At 40.7% G+C, this 19324-nt stretch overlaps 1 protein-coding gene and 1 pseudogene across 10 annotated transcripts in view; one reads left to right on the top strand and one right to left on the bottom strand.

Annotated features, from left to right (window-relative positions):
• Positions 1 to 3922: 3922 nt before the first annotated feature.
• The window catches only part of DST (dystonin), a 481968-nt gene continuing 466566 nt past the window's right edge, over positions 3923 to 19324 (top strand). For 6 of the 10 annotated variants that reach the window (XM_063666281.1, XM_063666284.1, XM_063666275.1 and 3 more), the window contains exons 1-2: positions 3955 to 4402; positions 4991 to 5052. In XM_063666281.1, coding sequence (XP_063522351.1) covers positions 4222 to 4402; positions 4991 to 5052 — 243 coding nt within the window. In that variant the 5' untranslated portion in view covers positions 3955 to 4221. Of the gene's footprint in view, positions 4403 to 4990; positions 5053 to 19324 lie in introns of all 10 variants that reach the window. The other 4 variants (XM_054493134.2, XM_063666280.1, XM_054493142.2 and 1 more) reach the window with 1 other exon arrangement.
• Positions 12931 to 13045, bottom strand: LOC129039684 (U6 spliceosomal RNA; annotated as a pseudogene).

Raw genomic sequence — 19324 nt, 5'->3', positions numbered from 1 at the left:
TGTCCTCCTTAGCCTCCCATTTGTGCATCTGTTCCAGAAAGCCACTAAATTGGAACACTCCCTACTTGGCTTCGACCACTTTGCTATCCTCCAGGCCACAAATGGGAGCCGTCTCCAAAGTTCTGATTCTGGGATGCTCTTTAGCATCTATTCCTTAGTCATTTCCTCTGTTTCCATTACTCCAACTACAATGTTGATGACTCCCTATCTGTTTTTGGTTCTGACCTCTCCACATTTCCATGGGCTTGCTGGATATTTTCACAATGATGTCCTTCTGAGGCTTCCACCTCAGTGGGTCTAAAATGCAGTTTGTTATCTTCTCCTTCCAAATTATTCCTCTACCCTAGCTCAAAACCTGAGTTATCTTCAGTTCCTCCCTTTTTCTCAACTGGTTGTTACACAGCTTAGGGTGGAAACTTTTCTTCTTTCTGATGTTTCTTCTTGATCCATACATTAGGAACCTGTGCCACAACTTTCTGCCTCTAAGAAAGTACCGAGGAAGATGTTTCTGCCACCTTTTTAAAGCACCTTACTCACTGCTATCTTTTGGGAATGAAAAGACTTAAGTGATGGAAAAACTCAGGAGGGCCTACCAGCTATTAGTGGGCAGGAGTGATGTATAAAATTCCCTTCTCACACATGGGCCTGTCTCTTGCTCACACATGCTGAACGCCTTATGGATTGTAAAGTGTCAGGCTTCCCTTTGCCTTTGGTGTTTATGCCGGAATTTGAACAGGTTGGGTTCCTTCCTGCCCTAATGCTGGGGAGGCCTGTCACTTTTCAGCTGTGGACTGGGTGAGCATGCCAAGTAAGGAAAAAGGAATAAGATGCCCCATTTTGGCTTTGAGGCTAAGCTGTGTTCTTCAATCTGACTTTATCTTGAATAGAGTTAACACAATATTTTAATTTCCTTATGGTTCCTTGTGTCTATTCCCAATTTGGTTGAGACTCTAAAGGGAAGAAGGGCTGTATAATGGACCATCTTCTACATACGTGGTATCAAACTCTCTTAGCTATCTTTCCCAACTATTTTGTCTTCTTTTGGGTGACAATGATAACTTACTCTCATAAAAAAGTCAACAAACTATACATACTTTTCCACTATGAATTTTCTTTTTTTTGTATGAAAGATTTGGGCCATGGCTCTCCCCCTCCATCCCTATCCTCAAACTTAACAATTTTTTTTGTGTGTGACTTTTATACAATGTCAATTATTCTTTTTTTAAAGCAAAAACCTACCAGGAAGGCAAGGTATAATTTCTACTAAATTAACTTCCAAAAAGCACTGCTTGGCTGATTTAGTATTTATTGAATTCCACGATGCATTAGGCATCACATAAACACACAGACAGAAGCAATTAATACTATGTATGCTGTTGTTTGGAAAAAAATGATAAATTAGCAACAAACAAATCAGAAAATAACAATGGAACTAAATACTAAATTCTTTCAAGGATTTGGTTTGTTCATTATTAGTATTTTTAAGACAACTGATGGAAAGAACAGAAATGAATGCATCTAAAAAGAAATATCTATAATCCTATTGCATGGCAGTTAAGCATTTGCCTGCCAAGAGAGATAAATTATGTTCTTGTGTGCACTTGAAACTTATAAATGGCTGCAGCAAGACGCAGGATAACAGTTGTGCTAAAGTCATAGCTCAGAAAACCATAATAGCTATTTAGTTGCTTTTTGTTGTTAAAAAATATAGCGTTTGGGGCAATTTGAATACTATTCTGTGTGTCTTTGACATGTTTCTGTTCAAGGATACGTAGGCTATTTCAGCTCACTTACAAATTTCAGTCAATGAGAAGCATAAAGATGACCTTCCAAAATTCTGTTAGTTATTTCCCCCAATGTCTGCACATGGTTAGTTCAGTTTTGTTGTTTTTTACTCCACCATGCCATTGTTGAGTCAATGCGGTGGAGAATTCTTCCTTTCCTGATGTGCCACACATTGCAAACTCTCAGGATTTTCTTCAATAACCTCTGCATAATTGTTGCATACAGTTTCTCACTGCAGTGGGCTGCGGTATCAGGAAACCTTTAGCCATATGCACATGATGTAGTGCTACCTGTCACCCACTCTGAGTGCCAGAGACCCATGAAGCCTATCCTGGAATTCAGTGCAGCCTACATGCTGCCATTCAAAATTCCCACCTTATGCAGTGTCTCCAAGCAAGGTCCCTTCTGAGTTCAATCCAAAACAACTGAATGAATGAGATGCAACATGTCAATAATTCGAATGTATATTTTGTTTTAGGAAACTAGCTGTAAACAAAACGTATCTGTTGTTTTCCATGCTTATGAATCTGGCACTAAGAGACTGCATTAACCAATGCCTTTTTAGGTTTAATACTTACACATGGTAATATGTTACTGGCTTTATGGACATCAATGATTAAGCTTTTATGCAGAGCTGTACGGTTTTGTATAGTTGGAAAACAAAACTGATTTTGAGATCACTACAAGCAAATAAAACTTTTATTCCTCCCAATTATTTACCCGCTTTTCAAAATTTTATAAATTTTTATGACACAATTTCTTCAGTCTATTAAATATTCCAAAAAAGAGGCTAATACAGTCGTTATAAGAAACTCCGCAAATGCAGTCAAGTGTTACCTTGTCACTATAATTAAAGTTTTCTTATGCGAGTAAATGAAACAAACAATCCAGCCCCACACAGGGAAAGCCAGCATTGCCTTGGGGGCAGCAGAACGCGGCACAGCACCGCCCGTCAAGACCGCAAGATGCCGCAGACTGACTGCTGTAGCAGCCGCTTCCTGGCCAGGTGGCCGTGGCCGTCCGCAGAAAGACACACTGCAGCGCTCTCGCTATACCTTCCGTGCTGGCACTGCATTAGTGTTAAATCCCCTGGCCACCAACTGCCATATACTTTTTGCTGGTTATGAAGAAACGTGGGGAGGGGACAAAGGGGAGACAGAGTGTGCCTGCACGTGTGAGAGATCACTATTGCCTCACAATCCCTAAAAAATTTCTCCCCCAAATATTTATAAGCCAAGTACCAACTTACTTCATCTGCCAGGTCCCTAAATCTGAAATCGCCTTGCCCTTCAAATGCACTAAATGAGTCAGGGTTTTAGGGCAAACCCAGGGATACAAGAAGATCGAAAGTGCCCAATTCTTAGCTGCGAAATAAGCACCAAGTTTGGGGTGGAAGAGTTCACCTCTGCAGACCAGAGCGTACTACCCCGGAGCGCTCCTAGTTTACAGAGGCTTGGAGAGGAGTGGGCCTCCCGTTCCTGGAGTATCCCAATTCCCAGGGAAGGCCCTTCCCGGCGCTTCACGCTTCAGCGTGCGAGGAACCCCCCACAAGCAATAGCTCACCCGGCTGCATCCTTCAAAGCCCCAACCTCGGGGCGGGGCGCAGGGAGGTGGGAGGTGGAGGGTAGCACCGCCGGGAGGCTCTTGTCAGCGCCTCACGGTTTTCCCCCTGGCTCCTTGGCGCCCCCTGACGACGGGCTCCGCAGCAATTTGGCCGAGGGAGGCTGGATAGGCGGAAGACCCGGGTGTCCGGGAAGCTAGAGGCGCCCGGCCAATGCACCCGCGGACGGCGCGGACTGGTGGGCGGCCCCGCGGCAGGGCGCTGGGCTCTCAGGCCCGGGCGCAGCCCGCGGCCGCCGCCGAAACCGCCGCAGCCATGTCCGCGCGCCCGCGCTGCCGCAGCCTGGCCGTGATGTCATCAGCCGAGCCCCCGCCGCGGCGCCCCATTCCCGCCCCCCGCAGGCTGCCGCGGCTACAGCCTGAGCGCCGCGTCCCCGCCCCGACCCACGTGCGCCCGGCTTCTGGGATGCTGAGGTCGGCGGCGGCCGCAGGACTATGCGCGGGGCCCGGGCGGCCGCGGCGGCGGCGCTGCTCCTCCCCACTCGCCGCGTCCCCGGCGGGGCTGCGCCCGGGGGCTGCGCACGGACGGGGGCGGGGGCGCCTGGGGAGGGAGGGGAGAGGATCCCAGCCGCCGAGTCGCAGCCTCGTCGCTGTCTGCTGAGTCATGGCAAGCGCTCCCCGCAGCCCTGGATCACTCGCGTAGCGCGGCTGGCGCGGGGTGCGCAGCCATTGGGCTGGGCGCGGGGCCGCGAGCGCCAGGCATGACGCGCTGAGCCGCGCTCACCCGTGCCCGCCGTCCCGGCGTGCGCCCCGCGCGGGTGCCTGTGCCGCCGCCCTCCAGCCCCGCCGTCGAGTCGCCCTCGCCTCGCCCGCACCATGATCGCCGCGGCTTTCCTCGTCTTGCTGAGACCCTACAGCATCCAATGTGCCCTCTTCCTCTTGTTGCTTCTGCTGGGCACCATCGCCACCATCGTCTTCTTCTGCTGCTGGCACCGCAAGCTCCAGAAAGGGAGGCATCCGATGAAATCGGTCTTCTCGGGTCGTTCAAGAAGCCGAGGTAAGACACGCCGCGACGGGTTTCTGCGGGCTACCAGGAACATTTAAGCCTATTTGGAGAGTGAACCGCGGCTCCCTCCCTTCTCGACTGCCCCTAGCCCCATCATTGCCCACTCCCCAGGCTGAGTGCGTTTCTTTATTTAACGCCCCTTGCCCTTTTTGCCCTCACCTCCGCCCTCCAGTCTCCCAGGTTTGAATAACCACGGCGATGCCGAGGGCAGGGAGGGGAGGAAAGAACTCAAATTTTTAGTCAGTTTGCTAAAGCCTTAAGGGTAATTTGAGCGTAGTCCGGGGCTGCGCCAGCCTCGCCTTCACGCATCCTTCGCTGGAGCGTAGGGGTAAGAAAGTAAGGCATGGAAAGTTCGGGGCTCCCCAACTCCCCCAGAACTTTCATGCAAACTTCTTGCGGAGAAATCATGTAGAGACCGATGGCCCCAGGACTCCTCCTCACTCCCCCAGGATGTACCACCGGATTCCAGGCGTCTGCGATGTGCTTTCCCGACCCTGGTCTCCCAGGTAAGTCATGAGTCACTCGGTAGGTGAAGAACAAGGAGTTAAATGAAGTCTCATTTCTCTCTTTTCTCCCCAGATGCTGTTTTGAGATCGCACCACTTTCGTTCTGAGGTAATTTATTTAGCGCGCACGCTCAAGGTCAGAAGAAGTTCTCTTTCCTGAGTACCAATATTAATTATATGCGTGTTAAGAAACCAGTAGGACACTGAATGACGAACATGCTGTCCCCTAGCCGAAAGTGACATGTTTCTTTTTAAGTGATTTCATATTAGTGCCCAGCGAACGGTTTTAGCAAATTTCTCGTGTAGTGGAGCTGTTGTACAAGAGGGGAAAAGGCAAACCCTAAAAGTGCTGCAGACCTTAAAAAACTTAGCCACAGGGTGGATGTCACTTGAGTTTACAGTTTGTATTTTGCTGGTGGAAGTGTTTTCTGGGTGCTGTCAGTTGACTCTGGTTGTTCACTTGGATAAACGAAGAGGTTAGTGCAGAACAATTTGATCCATATGCATTTCATTTTCGATTTTCAAGTTTACATTTCTGTTTTCTCATAAAGCTCTCCATGTTTTATTGGGGACCATCTGATGATTTTTGCAAAGCGATGATGGTAGCGTGTGCCAGACTCCACTCTCAAAACGTGGACCATCCCTCTAGGGCAATTAACTCCTAATCACTGCACCCAGGAACCAGCTCCACTGAAGAAACACAAGCGCTCCCTGACCTAGGATTTCTTTAGGAGTTTTCTGGCCAACCTCCACTTATCCTAAGATAATTTCCCCTCTTTTTAGGAAAGTTGCATGCCGCCAGGCTTGGAGGTTGCTGCTTGGTGCAGTTTACTCATGTTGGCAAAGACTTCATAGTTAAACGCCCTCTATTTACCTGAAGTTATCTTGCCTTTCATTTCATTAGTTAATCAGATATTTTATGCCACCCTAGATGTTTTATTGGGTTCTAGTTGCTTAAAAACTTTAACTGTATTATTGCAATATCATTAAAATGTTGCACAAAGAGTAATTCTACTGTATATAGCCCTAGAGGGTGAGAACTCTATTCAATTTAGGATTCTTGAGAGGATAAGTTAACCAGTCAGGTAATCAGAGATTCCATTCCTGGCTTTACATTAACTAGCTGTGTGATACAGCTCGGTGCCTCGGTTTACCCATCTGTAAGCTAGGGCCATTAGTACCTTGCAGGGTTATGGGAGGGTGGAGGAAATTACAAGAAATTGTGTAAAGAAAAATCCCACTTAGTTCATAATAAGTATTCAGTATTTGGTAGCTATCATTATATTTTGTAAAATTGAATTTTAAAATGTATAAAAATAAACGATAATGTTTGCAAATTTCCAAGTCTTTATTAAATTACTTAATTAAAGTTTATGGAAAACATCAAAAATCGGGACTATTATAAAGCAACAATTTTTGAATATGAGATTAATTCAGTAGAACAGCCCATTCAGATGTGATGAGAAGTAAATAATTGACAGAGTGCAAACACCAAAATATAAGATTTTGATTTTAAAAAGAGATACCCAGTTCCACACACATAAATGATAGAACCAGAATAATAATCCTGTTGTGGGTTATTATACTAGCCATCAGATATTTCAGCTAAAGCACAAACAAAAAATGAGATACAACTATGTCTTGTTTAGTTATCTCTCAGTTGAATGTTTTTGTCCTGAGCTTGCATTTGGTTAGGAAAGCTGGGGGTAGTTGTTTAATGCCTTAACTCACTTCATAAGATTCCTGGTACAGTTTGACATCTTTGTGTGGTATTTGCCTTGTCTACTAGACTGTGAGCTCCTTGAGGGCAGGACCATATCTTTCTTGTTTAGGGCTGTATCTCCACTATTTGGCTCAGTGCCTTGTATACAGTGGGTTATTAATAAATATTTATGGAATGAATGAATGAAAAAAAAATCTCCTAGTGGGTGCTAGTTCCTGAAACTGGGCAAATAGAACTCAGAGTTGGGCAGAAAAGAAAAATGCACATTCTCAGGACATTGCTCAGAATTCAACATTTGCTAAATCTCAACTCTTACTGGATCTTTGCAGGCTTTTAAAAATTGCCCTGGAGTTTGTGCTAAAAATGTAAGTCACAAATTGAAACAAAATGGATTCAGTTTGAATTTTTTTTCTGAAAAATTTAAATGCAATATTAGTTTAATTTGTTGATGGGCTACCCATCAGCAAGCTGTTTTGATAAACCACTCAAAGAATGCTATTTTATAAGTGAAAATTATGGGACTGTGTTGCAAAAGAATGTCATATTTCATCACTACTTTGCTTACATAAATGAAATATTTTCCCTTAAGGAAAACATAGGGAATATTTTTCTTTCCTCTTTTCTATCAAGATGTCATTTTCTGCAAGATTTTCTCTTTGAGAAATACCTCTGAATTTACTTGGTTTTAAATATATTTTTAAAAATAGAATTTGTGTAGCATAATGAATATTCTTGTTGCTTTTTAGTAGTAGCTGCTGCAAAATAATTATCTAAGAAAATATTTTGATTTCTGACAAATCATAGTCATATTGAACTAAGAATTTAGTACTTTCTGTTTCTCCTTCCATTCTCAGTAAGTAGATAACTCACTTTCAGCCTTTCTACCATGGTCAAAGGAGGAAAATGAGTTTAGGATCTGCTGACTCACTTTGAACCACGAAAAAGCTTTGGGCTAGCCCTTGTACAGATGAAGAAGTTCAGTGAGCACTTTGATGCTTTACTTGGCAGAATGTATTGCTTCTGGTACCCACACGCCCAGGAAGGAGTCCAATTGCACAGGAAGTTTTAGCCAGTTCCTTTACAGGTAGTCAGAGAAATACTCCTAGAGAAAACATCATCGCACCAGGACTCAGTTTGCTTTGGGAAAGTTCTGCAGTAGGGAAAAAAGCCACCTTCCTCATCTGAGGAGCTCCAGCTATTTTCTCCTCACTAAGTATATAATAAACACATTTTTTCAGTTTCTTCCTCATGAAGCTAGAAATAAATAATATAGATGTTTATAATATGTTTTGGAACCATAACTGCCAACCCTTTTTATTTTCACATACTTGCAAACTTTACTAGCTTTTTAGTAGTCTTCTAAATGTTCATAAATAGCATATGAGAATGTGAAATAATTACTGCAGCTAGCAAGGCCTGAACAGTGTAACTTCATTTCAGTAATAGACAGAAATATGTGTTTTATGTATGCATATTAAACACTTATACAGTGTTTTTGTTCTTGTTTTGCTAAACAGCTAATGAAGAGATGTAGTAAGACAGTCTAGAAACCAAGCGTTCATTCTGGGTTCTAGAATCCTGTTATCTAAGAAGTGTACTTTTCCTGAGGATTTATAATGCTTTATGCTGTGACTTTAAACAATGGTAAACTGTTACCCTAGATTCCTGTGGTGAAAGTCAGGCTGTGACAATCCTGATTTTAAGGAAATTTCAGAAAGTAATATGGGTAATTGAGGTACCATTAGATTATAAGAAAGGGTCTTGGGAGTACTTCAGTAGAATGGAGACTATTATAATGCCCTTTGAGAATATCCAGAGTGAATAGTGGTAAATAATCCCTATTCATGAGCTCAGTGGAATAAGGGAAGCCTTGTCTGACATAAGGAAGGAGAAGAGTGTGTTCTATATCTACCAATTTTTGAGTAAATATCTCTATTTCCTGTTTCAGGCAAAGGAACCAAAAGAGTTAAGCAGTTCCCAAAGAGTCACATAACAAGATAAGGACTGAGTAACACAAGAATTATCTGGCTACGTATTGTCTGTCCTCTGGTGTTGAATCGTGTCACTCACAGCCCGGAAAATAATATGCCCAAAATTTTCACTGAAAGAAATTGAGTTTTTAGTTGACGTTTCTTATAATACTGAACTGGCAAATCCTTTAGTTTTTTTCCAGTGATTATGTAAGTTATCCTAAATGAAACAATGGTCCACCTAAGCCCTGTTGTCCTCATTATGTTCCTCAAGTGTCCCTGTACCAAATCATTGGAGAATGGCCAGCAAAATAACCACATTTCACAGCATCTCATTAAATTTTCATCTTTCATTAAGAATTACCTAATTTAGTGGATTAGGGAAAGTGATAGTTTATTATTGAGCAATCCTTTATAATTAGGTTATCTTTATAAATAAATAATTTGTCTAGAGTTACATTTTAGGTCTAAATTAATTTATACTAATTAAGTCAGCCGTAAGTTGTAAGTGTGCACATGATGCAGTATTCATTGAGTGTCACCCAATTATTTTTCAAATAAACACATTTATTTTCTCTTTCTGTCCAAAGTACTGTGTTAGACAATAGGGCTAACAAAGGGTTGGAGATGGAGCCCCTGCCTTTGACAGTTCCTTCTAGGTCACTCCCAATGTCAGTGCTGAAATTTTATAGTTACTGGTTTTTTCTGTTATGCTAACTGAACTGCTGTGCCGTTTCCAACTATGAATCACAAATGCAATGAGAGCATCGGAGGCTGCTGTGTAAAAGTGTACAGCCAATACATATGTAAAAAAGACAAATTAATCCTATTCACAGAGTTAATCATACCAGAGTCAACACTACCATATAATTAACCCTGACTTTAGCTACATGGTGACAAAACAGAAAAACAAAACAACAAAAACAAACAAACAAAAACTCCCACTTTTTTTTCATGCATCCAAGCCAATTAAATTCATCTAGATTAGAATTGATACAAAATATTTTCCAGAGAAGTTTGCATCTTTATGTAATCTTAAGGCTCAAGAATGACTCTCTTTGAGATCTGGATGGCAAAATGGAACTAGGGTAATAACAAATTGGCATAATGTAAGGATTATAAGAATATGAGTTCAAAATTCTGGTTTTGGGTTCTAGCTCTGCCACGAACTAACTGTGTCACCTTGGTCAAGTCTCTTTTGTCACTGATACTTAGATTTTGTATTATGACTGGTAATGTGAGAATGATCTCTGAGCCCCTTCCAGAAGTAATAGGCCAAGTATCTACTACATACAAAGTGTCATGCTGTAGAGACACCATGAAAACATGATTCCTGTCTTCTAGGTGCTTAAGGCAGGTAAAGAAAAAAGCATCATTAGCGTAAATACCAAGTAACAAATTATGTATAGAAAAGGAATGGTTGGAATAGTTCTGGTGAAATGGTTGCTTCTAGCTCAAGTGATTAGAGAAGCCTTCCAAGAGGAGTGATATTTATGCTGAAGCCTGAAGGTTGTATGGTAAGTACAGTAGTCCCCTCTTCTCTGTGGTTTTGCTTTCCGTGGCTTCAGTTACCTGTGGCCAACTGTGGTCTGAAAATATTAAGTGGAAAATTACAGAAATAAAGGATTCATAAGTTTGAAATTGCGTGCCACTCTGAGTAGCCCGATGGAACCCTGAGCTGTCCTGCTCCAATCCCACTTTGTCCTGCCCAACATGTGAATCATCCCTTAGTCTAGCAAATCCATACTTTATACTCTGGCCATCTCAGTTATCAGGTTTACTGTCAACTGTATTGCCACGCTTGTGTTCAAGTCACCCTTATTTTACTTAATAATGGCCCCATAGTGCGAGAGTAGTGATGCTGGCAATTCAGATATGCCAAAGAGAAGTCACAAAATGCTTCCTTAAAGTGAAAAGGTAAAACTTCTTGACTTAGTAAGGAAAGGAAAAAAAAATCATATGCTGAAGCTTCTAATATATACCACAAAAATGAATCTTCTATCTGTGAAATTGTGAAGAAGGAAAAAGAAATTCATGATAGTTTTGCTGTCACACTAAACTGTAAAAGTTATGGCCACAGGGCATGATGAGTGCTTAGTTAGGATGGAAAAGACATTAAATATGTGGGTGGAAGACATGAATAGAAAACATATTCTGATTGATGGCAATGTGTTGCATCAGATTTACTTAATTAAATTACACTTTATCATAGGTATGTATGTATAGGAAAAAAACATAGTCTGTATAGGGTTTAGTACTATTCGTGGTTTAAGGCATCCACTGGGGTCTTGGAATGGATCTGTGGTGGATAAGTGGGGTCCACTGTACCTGAGTAGATTCAGAGAAATGAGAGCAAAATCCCAGGTTGGTATAAGGGCATGAGGATAGACAAGATTTAGGAAAGCACATGCCTGTTTTCAGAGCTTGGTGTACACCAGTATGGTTAGAGAGAGGGACTCTTGAGATTGCATAAAGGAATATAGTACTGGAAGTAGACGCAGGTGTCAGCTATAATAAAAATGATTTGTGTATACTACATGACAGTTGACAAAAGGCTTTGACATAACATTATTTTATTTGAACACTTTAGAAGTGCATCTGCCATGAGTCCTCTTAAGAGAAGCAGGCTGCGTGTGGTGGCTCACGCCTGTAATTCCAGAACTTTGGGAGGCCAAGGTGGGTGGATCACAAGATCAGGAGATGGAGAACATCCTGGTCAACATGGTGAAACCCCGTCTCTGCTAAAATACAAAAATTAGCTGGGTGTGGTGGCGCACGCCTGCAGTCCTAGCTACTCGGGAGGCTGAGGCAGAGGAATCACTTGAACCTGGGAGGTGGAGGTTGCAGTGAGCCAAGATCGCACCACTGCACTCCAGCCTGGTCAAAGAGCAAGATTCTGTCTCAGAAAAAAAAAAAAAAAAAAAAAAAAGAGAGTAGCAAAAAATCACCATTTGATTTCTCTTCCAGCAACTATAACAAAACCGCCCAATCACTCTTCTGTCACCCAGGGAGAACAAAGAGTTATGGCCTCTGCTGCAGAGGGCCTTGGAAAATGGCCAGTTGGGGGCCTTTCTGGTGACCCTGAGGCTGAGCTTTTGAAGGGTACCATGTTTTTGAGGTCCAAGGATCAGCATCATTGCATTATATTCTGACTGCAGACACCATCTCTCCAGGGATTTATGGCAACCTGCTCATGTGTTTAGTGTGGTCATTACAAATTTTAATACGAAGTATAATAAATTTGCAGGTAATTCATTATGTAAAAGACCTTTTTATTGACTGAAATACATTAAAGTTTTTAAAACTATTTGAAATATATGTAGCAATTTTTCAACTTCTTCCTTTAAAATTTCTCTCCTATAATAATTATTCCTAAATGTTTACCCTCCTGTGAAGTCCTCAGGCCTACTCCCTTACCTTCAGCCAGTGACCTTTTATCTCCTGACTCACAATTAATGCAAGTAATAGCTCCTTAAACTTATTGCACCTACGAACTAACCAGCATCTTAGCCTTCCTTCCCAGTCCAATTAAAAATTCATCTGTCGTCCACACTGATATTTTATGCTTATGTTGTGAATTCTTTTCTTCCCATCTTGGGGGATATTCTATTAGTCATCCCCTCCTTTATCCTCAATCGCTCCTTCTCTGCTGGCTCCTTTCCCTTACCTATAAACATCATATGTGCTTCCTATTGGAAATAATAGCAACAGCACAAAACCTCCCTATGTCACCAACTCTTCTCTTGACAAGAAAAGTTTCCTGAAAAAGCTTCTTTGTTACCTTCTATTCCTCACCTCTCATTTATTCCTCAATTTAGTCTGGCTTCTGCTGCTACTATTTAGAACCACTCACATTTAGCTCACCAATGATTTCCAAATTGATATATTGATTGTTTCAGTCTTTAATTTAGTTGATCTATCCAGTATTTGATACTATTGGCCACTGATTCCTTCTTGATATTTCCTTCCTGGTTTCTAGACAACACCCTCTTAATCCCCTGCCTCTTTCTGGCCCTGGCTGTCTGTTTCTGCACTGAATCCTCTTCCTACTTATAACTTGATATTCCCTGTCTTGGGCCTACTTAAAAGAAGAAAACAGCTTTATTGAGATATAATTTACATACTGTACAGTTCACCCATTTAAGTGTATAATTAAGTGGTTTTTGGTATATTCACAGGTTGTGCAACCATCGTCAGAATTTAATTTTAGAACATTTTCATCACCCCCAAAATAAACCTATACCCATTAGCAATTATTCCCTATTCCCCTCCTTCCTTCATCCTTTAACTATAGGCAGCCACTAATCTTCATTCTTTTTTTTAAAATATGGAATGCTTCACAAATTTATGTTTCAATGTTTCATCCCTGTGCAGGGGCCACGCTAATCTTCTCTGTATCTTTCCAATTTTAATATATGTGCTGCCCAACCAAGCACTACTTTCTGGCAATAGATTTGCTGGGCCTCATTTTTGCCTATTTAGATTTTACTTGTGGGATCTCACCGTACTCACTGTTTTAGTTTACCCCCATATCATGGTTACTCTGAAATCTGCCTATCAAATTTAGACCTCATTTTTGATCTCTAGGTTCAGAGTCACCTGCTTTTTCCTCATTTTCCCATAGATGTCCCATTGGCATCTCAAACTGAACATGTCCAAAACTGAACTCATCAGTCCTTTACCACATCTTATGCATCTCTTTTGGAGAATGGCAATATTCTCACATCCAGTCCCCAAACCCCTGCAGTTTTTCAAACTAGGAATATAGAAGATAGAATAGACGACTCCGTCATCCATCCTGCCCCATCTGTCTTCTCTTTTAAATATCTCTGGACTCTGCCTTTTGTTGTATTCCCATTGCTGTTTCTTTGGTTCAAGCCCTATAGTAAGCCTCTGGACAAGTCTCTCTGCATCCCCTTCCCCAACCCATCCACACCAATTTAATAAAGATCATTCGAAAATACAAATTAATTATTAAAACTTCTATAAGTTATGGAGACATTCAGATTTAAGTAATAGAAAACCCAACTTAAAATGGGTTATTAATAAACAGGGATTTCTATTCTCTCATAACAAGAAGGCTAGAGATGGCCACAGGCTTTGCTTGAGCAGTTCTATCATGTCATTTTCAGTATATTTGGGATAATCTGGTCATTCTCTTGTGGTTGGGGAATGGTTGGCACAGTTACAGATATGGTGTCTAAATTCAAGGAAGGAAGGAAGGGAAGGGGCAGAGCCAGCCATGGTTATTTATCAGAAAATCTGAATATTTGCCAGAAGACTTTTCAGTTAGATTTCTGCTTACCCTTCACTGGCCAGAACTGTCACAGGCCATCTGTCACTATAAAGGAGGCTTGGGATGTGAGGTTTTATCTTTCCTAGTGTCTGTAGTAGAGGTAGGCAAGGGAGAAAGATTTGGGTAATGCATATTTCTCCCCTACTTAAAATCCTTCGGTAGCTTCCCACTTCTTTCAAGATCATAAAGTTCATTCTTAGTATAATGTCAAAGGGTTCCTTGTACTGATGTCCTGTGATAGGTCGAGTCTACCATTTGTCCACACTTCTTATAATTCTTCAAACGGACCATGATCTTTTAGGATTATTGTTTTTGTCCATGTTATTTCCAACTAAGAAAGCCTCTTTCTGTTTCTTTCCTCTCTTTTCTCATACACCTCCAACAAAAACAAAAATACTCAAAACAAAAAAAAGGGTAACTCTTGCTGTTTCTTGAAAGTCCAGTTCATAAGTTATCTCCTTAAGGAAACTTTCATGACTCCTGCCTCATAGTAACAATTTAGTTTTTTTGTTGTTGTTGTTATTGTGAGACTCTTAAAGGCAGTCTAAAACCCCAGTTCTTAGTTTAGAATCTGACACATAGTGAAGCTCAGTAAATGTTGGATGAATGAATGAATATTTGAAGTTTTCTACAAGTCAGTTTCATTCTCAATTCTCATGAATTTGCTAACTTCCCCAAATATCCTGTATCCCTCTTTTCCTTAAGGGGAAAGAGACAGATGCTTTTCATATTGTATCTTATTTTTATTTATTTATTTGAGACAGGGTCTCTCTCTGTTGCCCAGGCTGCAGTACAGTGGTGTGATCTCAGCTCAGTGCAACCTCTGCCTCCTGGGTTCAAGTGATTCTCCTGCCTCAGCTGCCCGAGTAGCTGGGATTACAGGCACTCACCACCACGCCCAGCTAATTTTTATATTTTTAGTAGAGACAAGATTTCACTGTGTTGGCCAGGTTGGTCTTGAACTCCTGACCTCATGTGATCCACCCGCTTTGGTCTCCCAAAGTGCTGGGATTACATGCGTGAGCCACTCTGCCTGGCCCCGTATTTTATTTTAAACATATAGTTATACCTTACTTATGTCTTACCCTGTGTTTACTTCATGGATACACAGATCAGACACTTTAGAAAATGAGTTGAAATTGGCCGGGCGCAGTGGCTCATGCCTGTAATCCCAGCACTTTGGGAGGCCGAGGCGGGCAAATCACCTGAGGTTGGGAGTTTGAGATCAGCCTGACCAACATAGAGAAGCCCCGTCTCTACTAAAAATACAAAATTAGCCAGGTGTGGTGGTGGGCCCCTGTAATCCCAGCTACTTGGGAGGCTGAGGTGGGAGAGTCGCTTGAGCCTGGGAGGTGGAGGTTATGGTGAGCTGAGCTGAGATCGTGCCATTGCACTGCAGCCCGGGCAACAAGAGTGAAAATCCATCTCAAAAAAAAAAAAAGAAAATGAGTTGAAAATATCCCTGACTTTTTTTTTTTTTTTTTAATTGAAGGGACTTTCATCCTTTGAGAGTTTTAAATCAAAGTTTGATATTTAATGTTTGTATTTCAATTTGTAATCTAAAAATAATTCTGAATTATTTTGTAACCATTTTACCTTATAACCAGTACTGTCATCCAATTCCAATTCCTGAATTTGTGTTTTATTTACAGTCACATTAGTGCCAAGTGGTATTGCTTTAACTGTCATAAGCTTAAAAGGAAAGATTTGAGGCAATTTTTATGTATAATTTATGCATTCATGCCAAATGAGAGCCAAATGCTGTGCTTTGGTAATCTGTTTAACTAATTTTGAGAAATGTGGTGGTATATTTGGATAAAGAGCGTCAGAAATGGCAAATATTGGACCGGATATGGTAGCTCATGCCTGTAATCCCAGCACTTTGGGAGGTGGAGGCGGGGGAATTGCTTGAGCTCAGGAATTCGAGACCAGCCTGGGCAATATAGCAAAACCTTGTCTATACAAAAAATAATTTAAAAATTTTGTCGGGCGTGGTGATGTGCTCCTGTAGTCCTAACTACTTGGGAGGCTGAGGCGGCTGACTGCTTTTAAGTCCAGGAGTTCGAGGCTACAGTAAGCCATGATCACACCACTGCACTCTAGCCTGGGCAGCAGAGCAAGGCCCTATCTCTTAAAAAAAAAAAAAAAAAAGAGAGAGAGAGAAATGGCAAATATTAGAGTAAATATAGAGCACAAATTATAACATTGTCCTGTGGGGTGTATAAAATATATAGATATTTGACACCTTTAGTGTAAAGAATGGCAGGGGAGTAATGGAATTCCTATACATTTGCAAAGTTTCTACATTTTATGTGAAGTGGCATATTAACTTAGGTAGAATGAAAAGTTAAGGATGCATATTTTAACTCTCAGAGCAACTAATTAAAAAAAGCAAACCCAAGAGATAAACCCAACTAGAACTTCTAAAACATATCCAAATGACCTGAAGAAGGCAAGAAAAAGGGAACACAGGAACGAAAAACCAGAAGAGACAGATTGAAAATAAATAATAAAATAATAGACCTAAATCTAATAATATCAATAATTACATTAAATATTAATGGGCCAAACACTCCAGTTATGAGACATAGATGACCAGAATCAATAAATAGCAGGGCCTAACTATATGCTATTTACAAGAAATTCACTTTAAGTATAAAGACATAGACTGAAAATGAATGGATGGAAAAAATATAAATGATGCAAACAATAATCATAAGAAGATTAGAGTGGCTATATTAATATTAGGTAAAGTAGATAATCAAGGCAAATGGTATTAACAGAGACAAAGAGGGATGTTCCACAATGATGAAAGGACCAATCATTCTGGAAGACATTATCATAAATGTGTATCTAACTAATATAAACCTAACCTGAAAAGTATGACATAAACATTTCAAAAGTAAAGGCAGAATTAGACAGTGCTGTAATCATAGTTGGTGATCAACAGAGTTTATAAGCATACCTCTTTCAGCAATTGATAGAACATCCACACAGAAAATCAGTAAAAATGTAGGTAAAGATCTAAACAACTCTACCAACTATCTTGACCTAACCGATACCTCTAGAAACACCACACTCATTGGCCAGGCGCGGTGGCTCATGCCTATAATCCTAACACTTTGGGAGGCCGAGGTAGTAGGATCATTTGAGCCCAGGAGTTTGAGACCAGCCTGGGCAACATGACAAAACCCTGTCTCTCCAAAAATACAAAAATTAGCCAAGCTTAGTGGCATGCACTATAGTCCCAACTACTTGGGAGGCTGAGGTGGGATGATTGATTAAGTCTAAGTGGGTGAAGTTGTGGTGAACCATGATAGCACCATTGCACTGCAGCCTGGGTGACAGAGCGAGACCCTGTCTTAAAATAAATAAATAAATATTTGTAAAGAAACACCATACTTACATGACTCATTCACGAAGACAGAGTATATTCTGGGTCAGAATACAAGTCAGAATTAATTTAAAGGATTGAAATAATACAGATTATATAGTAATCAGTAATATCTCCAAGAAAACCTCAAATATTTATAAATTAAATAACATTCTTCTAAATAATTCATGTATCAAAAAGGAAACAATAAAGGAAATTTAAAAATATTTTAAACTAAATGATAATGAAAACACAGTATCTCAAAATTGTGGGGTGCAGCCAAAGCAGTGCTCAGAGGGAAACATATAGGTTTAACTGCTTATCTTAGAAAAGAAGGAAAGTCTAAAATCAATTAACAAAGCTTCAACCTTGAGAAGTTGGAGAGGATGTTGGGGGGAAAAGCAAACTAAACACAAAATAAGTAGAAAGAAGGACATAATAAAGGTAAGAGCAAACATGGATATAATTGAGAAGAGAAAACCAAATTAGACTCTTAGATCAACAAAGTTTATAAACTTCTAGCTAGACTGATCAAATCACTGGTATGACAAATGAAAGAGAGGGTATAACTATGGAACCCACAGACATTAGAAGGGTAAGAAAACTGGTTGCAGTGGCTCATGCCTCTAATCTCAGCATTTTGGGAGGCTGAGGTGGGAGGATCACTTGAGCCCAGGAGTTCAAGACCAGTCTTGGCAACACAATGAGATCCCAACTCTTCAAAAAGAGAAAAAAAAAGAAAAAAAAAGCCAGGCATGGTGGCTTGCACCTGCAGTCCCAGTTACTCCAGAGGCTGAGGTGGGAGGATCTCTTGAGCCCAGGAGGTCAAGGTTGTAGTGAGCTGTGATTGCACCACTGCACTCCGCCCTGGGTGACAGCAAGACCCTGTCTCAAAATAAAGTAAATAAAAAGAAAAAAAAAAGGATAAAAGAATATACTATACAACTTGATGCCCACAGAAGTGACAAATTCGATTAAATGGATTTTTTTTGAAAAATATAACATTAACATTGCTACAAAAATGTAAAACTAAGATGGCTTATTATTATGAAAATAGTTCTTTACTTTGTGGATTCCTAAAAGAGTCTTGTGGACCCCAGAGGTTTATGGACCACATTTTGAGAATTGCTGCTTTAGATGGGTGCAGTTTATTATATGTACCTTGTATCTCAGTGAAGTTGGTTAAGAAATATATATGTACATATTTTTATATATATGCATAAAAATATATTGCATAAAATGTGTGTGTATATATGTATATATGTATGTGTGTGTGTGTGTGTGTGTGTATATATATATATGGGGGTAATGTGGAATTTATTTTACTTTAAGAAGTTTCTGTCATTTTGAGTGTATAAAACATTGCCTGACAGTATATTTAAGACTGACATTTTTGATAGTATGATTGAGACTTTTTTTAATTCCATTTCTGCTAGACTTATTTATATAATTTTTTTTTTTTTTTGAGACAGAGTCTTGCTCTGTCACCCAGGCTGGAGTACAGTGGCACGATCTCAGCCCACTGCAAACTCCACCTCCCTGGTTCAAGCGATTCTCCTGCCTGAGCCTCCTGAGTAGCTGGGATTACAGGTGCCCGCCACCACACCCAGCTAATTTTTTGTAGTTTTAGTAGAGACAGGGTTTCATCATGTTGGCCAGGCTGGTCTTGAACTCCTGACCTCAAGTGATCCAGCCGCCTTGGCCTCCCAAAGTGCTGAGATTACAGGTGTGAGCCACCACGCCCGGCTGCTTATTTATATAATTTTTATTGGAAGAGTAATCTATAGACATCTATAAAAATAAAATAAATATAAAAAAGAAAAACAAAATGCAAAAACAGTGAAAATGGTTTGACCAACTTATAAGGACAGCAGAAAATTTATAAGGAAAGCCTAGATATAAGGGGAACTTTCTAATCTTTATGTAAGTAATTTTTCTTATCGATTTATGTTTATCTGTAGCTCTTTATTTATCTATCCCCCCATCTGTTCATTCACGTATCCATCCATTCATCCAGCCATCCTTCCTCCTTGTGCATATTGTATC

Source organism: Pongo pygmaeus, chromosome 5 (assembly GCF_028885625.2).
Source record: "Pongo pygmaeus isolate AG05252 chromosome 5, NHGRI_mPonPyg2-v2.0_pri, whole genome shotgun sequence".
In the NCBI taxonomy this organism is placed as follows: Eukaryota; Metazoa; Chordata; class Mammalia; order Primates; family Hominidae; genus Pongo; species Pongo pygmaeus.
This window is presented reverse-complemented; position numbering and strand designations above follow the sequence as displayed.